Here is a 10,748-nt window from a genome sequence, read left to right on the forward strand (position 1 = left end):
ATCCACCAAAGTCCACCTAAAACCCCTCTTGAGAGGTACGCCACAGCCCCTGCTGTGTTTGTGCCTTTTGGTTGTGTTTTCCCCATGGTTGTGCCTCGGGTCTGATAGTTGCACTTTGGATTTTAGCACAAGCAGTTTTTATCTGATCTGCTCTGGCTTTTAAACAGTGCTCTGATAATCTCATTCTCTTTCAGACCGTGTTTACTTTGAGGTACAGGCCTGTGAAGGCACGTGCCTCTTCTCCATGCTGCTTCGAGAAGCTTTTCCATGGCAGGAGCACCTTCCTGAGACAGAGCAGTCAGGGCAGTACCTGGCTTGGGAAAACCTGTTGGCGTAATTCTGACAGTGAGGCCACCTTCTGAACTCATATCAGGTTAACCAAGAGCTTTATTGTAAACAATTTCAGTTGGTTTTCTACTAAAAGCCGGTTACAATAGGGGTGAGATCACAAGCCTGCTTATAATACTGCCAGAGAGAGGTTAAATTAATAACCACGTTGCACATCACAGTTGTTGGTGTGTGATAAAGAAACCAAAGGGTTCACATACCACCTAATGAATAGTAAAGCATATTTTGGTACACAAGAAGCAATAACAGTGAGCAGATGGGGTCAAGCTCTGGAAAGATTTACTGCAATAGTGTAACCTTACTCCTGGTTAAAGGGTATGTCCTGAAAGCCCCCGAGGCTCAGCAGTCTGTGGGCGGGTAGCGCACAGGTAAAGGGCTTAAGCACGGAAGTGGCAAGGTCAGAGATGGATGTAAGCACAGGAGGAAAGGCTTCCTGGATGCCTCCATCCATCCGAAATGCCAAGCTGTGTGTGGTGGGGAGCTTGGTGTGGCCTTAGGCAGTCTGGGTCTAGGCACTAGCTTGGAAGTAAGTGGGAGAAGGCTCGAGGTGCAGTCGTCCAGGTGAGGCATGGGTTGTGGCTGCGGCAGAGCTGATATTTGGCTTCATGTGTCTCTCTCTAGTCAGGAGAGGGAAGCTGCAACCTGCTCGATGAAGCTGGCCAAGTTGATGTCTCTCTCGGATAAGCCCGTGCACTCGTGGGTGCTCAAGGTGATGTGAACCTAAAGCAGACAGACAGACCGATCGAGTGCTGCTGGCAGAAAGAGCAGGAACAGGTTCCCCCAGTGCTGCAGACAGCTCGCATCTGATGAGGCAGGTAGTGCTGTTACTTTCTCCACTCGTTAGTAAAATTTCCTGGGGTTGGGAAGGTGTTAAGGCATTTTTCATGGTTTTCTCCTCGGCTACAAGCAGTGACTGCTACCCATGCACTGGTCTTGGCAGTCAGCTGTGCCTTTCAACTCACTATCCAGAAGCTTTTCCCCTTGTCTGCTGCTTTTGGTACTGACCTAAAAAAGTCAACAACTCTGGTGTCAGCTTACACGTGTCTACTGCTCAGCTGGGCAGAAACAAAAGGGGAGGAAAGGGGCTGTAGGTGATGGCTGTAGGCTGTCTGTGATATGCTAAGGGAAGAGGTCCTGCTCATCTGCCCTGGACTTGCTGCTGTTTTATGCCTCACAAATGGGATCTGCTCCCTGAAGAGCTCTGTTTTGTCCCTGTCATCCTTGTCTCTTACCTTATTGTACACATTGAACCATTCAGGGTGGTGATCCAATTTTTCTGCCTGTAGAGCTACTCTGGTCATGAAGCCAAAGGCCTGCCCAGGGAAGTAAGAAGAAAAGTTAGCTCTGGACCACTTACCTTGTGATATGTTGTTGTTCACCCCATTGCTATTAATTTTATACCCCATGTTTCTAGGAATCCAGGCAAATACAAGACCTGGGACGTTCTATATCTTTGTTGGTTTTTTTTGGGGGTCTTCCTCTTTTTGGGGATCTTTTCCCAGACAAGCATTGTGCCTGGCTGAGGGCTTTGATGTCTTGGGTAGGTTATCTTGCTCAGCCATTGTGTTTTGGGAAAAATGGAGGGGTTACTGTGGCTGAGCCCTGCAGGTAGGACTCCCTGCTCTGCAAACCAGGTCTCCGGCACTGTAAAAACTTGGTTCCACTGATACTCGTACCCGGTTGAAGTCCTTGAAGTGGAACTCTTTGAAGATGGCATCTCTTCCTTCCACCTCGTTCCACCCCACGGCTCTCAGGTTTGGCAGCAGCTGCTCCCTCTCCTCCGCACTCAGCCTGTGGGCTTTTCCTGCCTGGCACCAGGGAAGGGAAGAGGAGCAGGTCAGCACGGCAGAGGTAGGATGAAGCAGATAAACAAAAAAATGGGCATCCCATGGGTTGTGGAGTTGCAGCTCTGTGTAGGCAGCAGCAGCAAACTGGATGGGAGGGATGTGTGTGTGTGCAGACCTGAACTAGGGGCTGCTGAGCACAGGGGATATCAGTGCTGCCCTCTGCTCCCCACCTTGGGTACCTTTCTGCACATACCTAGCTAGGTCAGGTGAAGTCCAGCTTGTCCCTTTTGCCTTCTGACCTGCAGGGCCTAACGAGCACAGCCTCCTGGGACACTCCTGCTGCGTGTACGTGTTCATTATAGCCCGAAGTACTAAGAAATGATGGCTCTGGGTGGTTAAGCTCCAAAATGCATCACGTATTGCCCCCTGCCTCAAAAATTCTATATCTGTAAACGCTTCTGGAACTGAGAACCACTTGCTTTTGAGGTTTGTGAGGTACCCTTGGAAGGAGGAGGACTTTAATTGTAGGGCAGCTGTACCAGAGACCTCTTCTAGAGCAGAAAAGAAGCGGTGTGAATCACAGAGATGAGTCACAGTAAATTGGAGTTCAGCTCCTTTTCCTTAAGTCTCCATTACGTTAGGATGGATTTTGAGAGGCTGTTTGTCTGCGAGTAACAAAGGCCAGAGGGGAGGGACTGTGATTTAGCATTGTCTTCTGCTCTTGGGCAGAGCTGCTGTTACTTTTTAAAGGGGAGTGAGAGGGGGAAAGCTGCAGTTCATGGCTTTAGCAAGTGAGTATGGGCAAATATGAAACTAAAGCTGGGAGTTTGCAGGGATGGGGGCTGCCCGAGCTGCTGTGACCTCCTGTCTCGGTGGGAAGGCAGGGATGAGTGTGCAGAAGTGTTGCTTCTCATGGAAGCTGGTGTTCTGGCAATTAAATCCTTTCCTAAGGGTGATCTGATCGTTAACCTTGGGGAGGATTGTTGTTTCACACTGGCAAAGACCAACATCTTTTTGCAATTTGCTTTCCTTTGCACTTTAGGGCAAAGCAGGGTGAGTTAGGGGTGAGTCCCAACAAATGCAGCCCACTCTTCCTTGTGTTGCTCAGCTGCTTAAGATGCTGTTGCTGAGCATCCATGCCCAAGCAAAGGGACTGCTGACCAGAGAAGGCAAGTCATCCTTTTCTCCAGTTTAACTACTCACCATCAGTAAAAAAAACAAAGGGATGGCTGAGGAGCTGAGGTTTTTTGTGGCCTTATCTTTGTTTTTTGCGCTTTTTAAGGCAGACTGGGAAAGTTACGCCCTGTTCTAATGTTACTGGAGGTGCCAAGCCATCTGGCTGTGTGGGTGCCCACCTGCTGGGGTGGCTGGGCTGGATGCATGCACGGGATGGACCCGATCCCTGTGGCTGTGTGCATTTGGGAAGAGCCTTCCTCACCCATGCAGGATCTGGCCTCGCTGCCGGCGTCCAATGCCCAGTGCCACCCTTTGCTTTGTGCAGCGCTTTGGCTGGCCCTGCTTAATGTCAGCTGCTCCCGAGCGCCAGGTTTCAAGGAAAGGTAGTGAGTAAACACTGCTCAGAGCAATAAACCCTCAGCCGTTGCCCTTCCGTACCGATGGCGCGATAAGCTGGGCGCAGGTAGCTTAGCAACTGGATAACGTGGGGACAGACGGAGGCTGCCTCCGCACGGGGCCGCGGGTGGGGGACTCCGGCGGCAGCGCCAGGTTTTGGGGCCGAGGGCTGGAAGCTGCTCACACACTGGTGGTGGGGAGAGGGAAGGCGGTCTAAAGGCCGAGGTGGTGCTTGCCTGGAGCAGAGGGGTGTGAATGTCGGGGTCCAAGTGCTGATCCCCAGGCAGAGCGAGAAATGAGGCTGCCTGGGGGACGCGCAGCTTCCTTGCTTTCTGAACCCATCGTGACTGCACGGGGGGAACTATCCCCGGGGCTTTTTGCAGGCCTGGCTGGATTCTGGCTGGCAGACGGGGCAAAACCCAGCTTGTGGCAGTCCCCCTGCCTGCAGCACCCTCTGTGCCCTCCACCCCATCCTTCCCTGCTGCTTGCCCCCTTTCTCCCCCCAGAGCATCGGCCCGCCTGCTGTTTTGGTGGGTACAGCATGTCCGTGCTTTCATGTGCACTTATTTCTTTAAACACACATGCTTTTCATTAGGGAAACGCAATTATTTTGTTTTCTTTTGCTGGCTTTCCACTGCTAAGGCATTGGATTTTCTTATTTTTTTTTGCCTGCAGGACACTATTGTGCAACCAAGGCAAAGGAACCAGCATGGGAAACTGAGAGCCCATCCCTAAGGGTTTTCTGGAGATGAAACAACCCTCCCTGCCCAAATCAGCAGCTTCCCTTTGAAGCGTGGCTCCTCACCTACGGGGAAGAAAGGTGAAGGGGACAGCCTGGCATGAGTGGGACTGCGGGCAGGGCTGGAGTTGGTTGTGCCACGAGGCCCCCACTGCCTCTTGCTCACCTCCCCTCTGCTGTGAAAAACCTGCTCAGAGCCCACATGGGCCGTGCAGATGGAGCACGAGTGGGGCTCACTCCTAAGGTAGGATTTGAGCAGGGGCCACGCTCGCTGTGCTGACAAACCTTTCCCTCCCCCTGCGGAGGAGCCAGCAAGCTGTGGCTCTGCTAATTCAGAGCTGCCCGCGTTACTCATTAACCACAGCACAGAGCTCTGCTCCTTCCTTCCTCTCCTCCTGCCTCTTAAGGGCTGCAGCTGCCGCCTTAAACCCTCCTTCCCCATCCTTCCCCAGCGAAGCAACAGCTGCGTTGCCCGCCGGCGGCTTACCATCGCCCGCCGGTGTCCGCGGCCTCCGTCCCGGTCCAGGCTGGGCGTTGCGCACCGTACCGGAGCCCGACAGTGGGGTTGGGGCCACGGGAGGCGTGGCGAGGGGTCGGGTCCACCCACGGCAGACCGCTGCCCGTGCCCCACGCGTTTCCCAACACCGCCCGGCAGCGGTCGCCCGCCCGCTGGGCTCGGGGATGCTGGAACACGGGCCCCTTCAATCCCCGCATGGGGAGCGGTGGTCGTCCTGCTCTACCCATCCCTTTCCCATCGGGATGTTTTCCTAAGCTGTTGCAGGATGGAGAAGGGCAGTTACAAGCCCCTGGGTGCTGCCGGCAGCACATGTGATGAATTTGATGCTCTCACGTGTGCCTCCCGGCCCTTCGTTGCTCCATGCAGTGACAATCACGAGCTTAGGGCTGCGTTGTATGGGGACAGCCTGGATCGTTTCACAGCATGGTGATGAGCCGGGTTAATGCAGGGACTGTGCGCGATACAGTGCCTCTGTGCATTTTCAAGGCGTTTCCTCCTGTTGCTGAGGGAACCGTGTTCCCACGGATGCTGCGCGCTGTTCCCCAGCGTGTGTTTGCTCTCCAGGGCTGCCGGATTTGTGCCCGCGTCCTGCGGCTTGTCGCCTGCTAAACCCGCTCACGTGGTGGGCAATCTTCCAGTGCTGACAGTTCTGTGCCTTGCTGATGTACGTGATGTTGTGCAAGCCCAGCAAGCAGCGAGGACAGAAATTCAGCACCCCGCTGTACCCTGATGCCTTTCCTTACCCTTGAGCCTACTAATTTTGGGAACTTTTTAATATAGTGTGACACACGCCCCTTGTAGATACTCATGCATATCTTGTTTTCCACTTTCAGAATTCTTGAGTGCCACAGAGACTATTTGTTTCTCCAGCAGGCATGTTAGAGGGAAGCAAATTCTTCTGCTGTGGTAATGAAAAAGAAAAATGAGAATCTTTTCTGTCCTGGGAGAGCCTCTGCCTCCATCCAGGGAGAGGAGACTTGGAAGGCAATGTAGCACCTGGGAAGAAAATAGTTGTCTGCAGATATGAAGCTGGAGGCTTTGATATGGAAGGCAAGAGGAGTTTCATACTGTTTTCAGCAATGAAACCAGGAGGTGGGATTGTTTGTAGGGTCGGGAAAGGCTAGCAGAATATTTTCTTGGCATTGATTTGAATTGCAGGACTGGCACTCGGACTAGCACAACCCCAGGGAAGTGCCCCTGTAAACAGTGGTGTAAGCAGGAGGTAAATGAAGCCATGTTATAGCAAAGGAGCAGGTGGAAATATGGATGTTGTAGGTAATAGCTATGCCCGAGTCATGTTAGCTGCAGTCTTCTGAAGAAAACACAGTGACAGTTCTGATATTGACTTGTCAGGGCCTCAGGCACACCTTGGTTAGGTGGCAGTGCCTCTCCTGGCCTCCCTATTGATTTGGAGAGGGGAGGAAGCAATCTCCCACCTCTTATGGTGCCCTGCTTTCCCTCTGTGGTTTTCGTTCCAGCCCAGCTGGGAGCAGATCCTATTTACTTTGCCAATGCACGCTGCCAGTGCAGAGCAATTGACAGACACCTCAGCTTGTTAAAGGTGAGAATTTCTGTGGTAGGAGAACATCAGGAGAAAAACGATTAATTATACCGTGTCTACTGATTACCCAGCTCCTTTGTAATGCCGTTTTCTCTCCTAGGTTGTAAATCAGCACTTAACTACCAGCCTTACATGTGAGATCTCTCTCTGGCAGAGGGATGTGCTTCTGCTGAAAGGTGTCAACAGGGCAGTTGTGATTTTCCTCTGTGTAGGTGTGAAACTGTGCCTGGGCGATCCTCTGGCTGACTCTGATTCCTGTGCCCCCGAGTTCACGAAATCCCCCTCTGCACTGCTTTAATTTTCCTTTTTGAGATGGGACTCTTTAGATTTAATGATTAATTGAGCGCTGTTGGGCAAGGTGTTTGCATAGGGAAGTTTGCAGCCCTGTGCAAGGGGTGTGCCTGTCACTGGGAAGAGGCTTCTGCTTTTTTCCTCCCTTTTTGCCTAGTTTAGAGCTGTGTTGTTTTGGGGCTAGGTCAGTGGCAGCTTGACTCATGCATGCATTGCTGTAGCATACCCCTGGGGCTTTTGTGTATTTGGATGGAGCTCTTACATCACTAATGTATGATTATTTCTGTCTATACCTTGTAAACAAAATCCAGCTTGCCCCAGAAGCTGCTTTGGTTGAGATTGATATGCTGTCAACCATCTTGAGATCTGCTTTCTGAATTTCCTCCCCCAGTTTTCTCATTTCACAGACCCAAGGAAGAGGGACACCATCTTCCTTCCACGAGGGTGTCGGCTACGATGCTGGGACTGCTTGCAGTCACGTAGGAGATGTGGAGAGCATGATCCTTGCTGCTTATGGGACAGGGAAACACTCTGCAGGATCCTAGGACTCTCCAACACAGTAACAAGCATTTTTTGTTGTTTTTTCATGTTTTGATTTTTAAATTTTTTCTTCCATGGTCTGTGCTGGCTCCTCACTTAACAGTATTAAAGATCTGCTCAGTGTCATCTTCCTGCCTGGATGCTTTTCCAGGCATCCCTCAGGAACTGCTGACCCGCGGGGTTGGTGTGAGCATTAGCATGGTTCGAGTCATGGTAAATTCACTCTTATTTTCACATCCTGGGCTCTCTCGCAAGGCAAATGGGATTAACCAGCAAAGAAAGAGGTGGCTTCTGCCGTCGCCTTTGCTGTGGTTGTCAGTAAAGCTGCTGACCCAGCTCTGCGATGTTTGCTGATGAAGGGCGGGTGTCCTCCAGCGCTGCGTGAGAGGTTTGTCGCATCCAGGAGGGGCCTGGTGGAGTTACTGGAAAACAAATCAAGGGGAGATCTGGGCTGAAAATAGGTGAAGGTAGAGAGAAGGAGAAACTTCATTTGTGCTTGCCCTCTTCTAGTGTTTCCTAGGGGCACTCCTGGCTGCAGCTGGAGAGAGGATCCTGGGTGAGACAGACCCTTGGTCTGAACCAGGCCATCCCTCAGACTCCTTAGAGAAGAGATTTTTTTAGACATTTGCCTTTTTGGAAAATCCTGGGTATGCTGTCAGTGTGCAGCATCTTTAACTGGCGCACTTGGCTCTGATGCCACCTCCATTTCCCTCTTCCCACCTTTAAGGAAGGAGAAGGGCTTGCAATGCTTTTTTTTCCCTGAATGGGGAGACCCAGTGCTAGCAACCCAGGAGATGGGGGAATGTATTTGTGTCTGGCGGGTACTGAACTGTCCACGTGTTCATGGTTTTGAGGTCACTGGTGTGATGAGACCGAAGCCTGTGTGTTGTGGATAGGGAGGGATGACTGCTGAGTCAGCAGGGAAACAATTAACCAGCCGCAGTGCCTCAGGAATTCAATGGGAATACATTTTGAGAGCTTGCACCCATGTTAACAGCTTTAGAGCCTGCAGCCTGGGGACAGGGTCATGGTCCCCTGGTGAACCTCAGCCCCCAGAGGGTGTTTGGGGCCGGGGTGGGCCACCTTCTTTCATCATCGACTGTTCTGCTGCTATCTGAAGTGTTGCTCCTGTGGCACAATAGATTTAATTAGAGTTTGTTTAGCATTGGAGGGGATTTATGGCAGTTGTGACAGGTTTAAGTTGACAAAAGGGCCCAATAAATAGAGATGAATTGTTAATTATCCCTGCGTGAGCCTTCCTCTTGTAGAGTCATTCCCCTCAAAGTCAGCGAGGGCTTAAAGTTTGCCTCAGCACAGTGAACAAAGTAAGTTGGAGGCTGCTACAAACTTCTTCTGGGCTGTTAATGCAGTGCTTTGGGTAAAGGGCCTTGCTAATTAGGCTGCGTGTAGGTACCTCTGGAGAAGGCTAGGTTGAAAAAATGGCAGTAAAGGTGGTGTAATCTCTTTGAAGGCGGAAAATTTGAATACTCAGTGGGAGGCAACTGGTTGCAAGAGGCTGGAATGTCGCGGCGTCTGTGTCAGCTCCCTTCCTGACTTCTGGTCCCCATCAGAGTTCCTCTTCTGGCAGATCTGCAGGGGTTGTGGAGGGTGGGTGTCTTGATGGATCTGGAAGCCTTTCTGCATCCGAAAGTGAGTTTTGCTTTGTTTCTGCAGGCAGAGCTGGGCGCTGCATGTTAAGCAGCTGCGGTACAGCCACGTCTTGTCACTAGAGGTCAGGAAAACGCTGAGAAACAGCAATGCTGCCCGCAACCACAGCCACTGCGGGAGGGGGCAGCTTTGGGGCTCTCAGAAACCCGCCTGGTCCCAAAAACCAGGAGTCAGGGCCGCCAAAGAACGGTTATGCTCAGCCAGGCAGCTCTTGGACTGTAGTCCCTGCTCCTGGGTGCTGCCTGAGTTGTGCGGCCGGTGGGTGGAAACGCTGAAATGCTGCTTTCTCTCCGCACTGGCAGCGGAGCTGGCTTACATCGAAGCTTGCTCCCACCCCACCTCTCTGAGGCTTTGCTGCCTCTCTTGGAAAGCCAGCTCTCAATCATCACAGCTTAAAACCCAGGTGGGAAACGTGCTGAATCTTCATGGACGTGTCGTCTCCTGAGAAGCACCTCCAGGTCCTTTGGTGCACCACCAAAGCATCGGTGCCACTCCTGGGGCACTCTGTCCCCAAAGTGTTTGAGCACTGCGGTTTTTGGGTACCATTCTTGCTTTCAAGCCCTTGGATTTATCTCCAGCTTCCCAATCTTGGGTCTTGCAGCGGCTGCCCTGAGGTTAGGGACTGGAGCTGGGCTAGATGTAAAGGCAAGGTCTGTCTGCCCAGACCTTTTATTAGGGCAGCACGTAGGATTAGAAGAGGTAGACAAGCTTTTGGGCATACAAGCTCTTATTCCAACTTGAGCCAGAAACAGCAGGCTTCACAGCTAAATTAGCTGAGAACAGTTGCTTGGAGAATAGCGAGATATTTGCCACGTGTGGTTGCTTTGGAAGGAAAGAGTGGCTGCAGCCTACAGGGGAGGATGGCAGGTGAGTGGGGGAAAAAAAAGATGTTAAGGCATTATTTCCTTGGAGGTGGTAGCAGGTACCTTATGGGCTGTGGCATGCGGTGAGGCTGCTGGAGGGGACAGCAGCCAACTCCAGGAGCCTCGCTGTGCACTGGAGTTGTGAGTTTTATTTCCCAGACCTGCCTTTGGGAGGTGTTTTGTAGTATGTTTTTTTTTTCCTCAGGTTGGGGCTGAGAGCAGAAAATTAATTTTTATTTTTTTTTTTTGGTGATAAATGGTTCCCTGCTGGCTGCTCGTTGTGCTTGTCCCTCGCAGATTGCATGTGGGAGTCTGTTGGGATGCTCAGCAGGTGCTCAGCGTCATCTCCAGCCTTCCTGGGAGGGTGCTGGGTGAGCTGCATGAGGTGTAGCACATCCCTGGAAGCACCGAGGTAATACCCAGGCCTGGAGCATGGTGTAGGAGAAGCTGCTGGAGAGAGATTGGCAAATCTTGCACTATTTTTTTTGTGCATGCTTGCACAATCTGAATCTGATAACAGAAACGCATGCATGAAATTCATCTCAGGTGCAGTGCTGTTTTTTTTCTTGTTAGCATTAAACATGCTCTTTTGATGAGGTTACTCTGTTATTTATATTACCACCTCTATTCCTCCCCAGCCTAATGAGTTTGTACTGCTTCTTCCAGACTGAATTCATCTGCTTTGCTTGTTCTTGCTATTAGTGGGAACGACCACTGGACCATGCTGTCTGCACTGTTTGTTCGAAGCAGGATAAAAATTAATGGGAAAATAGTGTACACAGCAATCTTAAGAAACCAAAACGCCACTGTGCTTCACCCGTTGGGGGTAGGAAATTAAATAACATAGCAGCTCGCTTCAAAG

General features: G+C 51.4%; 1 protein-coding gene across 1 annotated transcript; it reads right to left on the bottom strand.

The window, feature by feature from the left end:
* Nucleotides 1-369: 369 nt before the first annotated feature.
* Nucleotides 370-5,138, bottom strand: PCBD1 (pterin-4 alpha-carbinolamine dehydratase 1). The gene is made up of 4 exons (XM_013172606.3): nucleotides 4,934-5,138; nucleotides 2,025-2,156; nucleotides 1,581-1,661; nucleotides 370-1,068 (listed from the first exon to the last, which is right to left on the bottom strand). Exons 1-4 carry the CDS (start codon nucleotides 4,934-4,936, stop codon nucleotides 970-972), a joined length of 315 nt encoding a protein of 104 aa, XP_013028060.3. The 5' UTR covers nucleotides 4,937-5,138; the 3' UTR covers nucleotides 370-969.
* Between the last annotated feature and the right edge of the window lie 5,610 nt (nucleotides 5,139-10,748).

The sequence above is a fragment of the Anser cygnoides genome, chromosome 7 (assembly GCF_040182565.1).
Source record: "Anser cygnoides isolate HZ-2024a breed goose chromosome 7, Taihu_goose_T2T_genome, whole genome shotgun sequence".
NCBI lineage: Eukaryota > Metazoa > Chordata > Aves > Anseriformes > Anatidae > Anser > Anser cygnoides.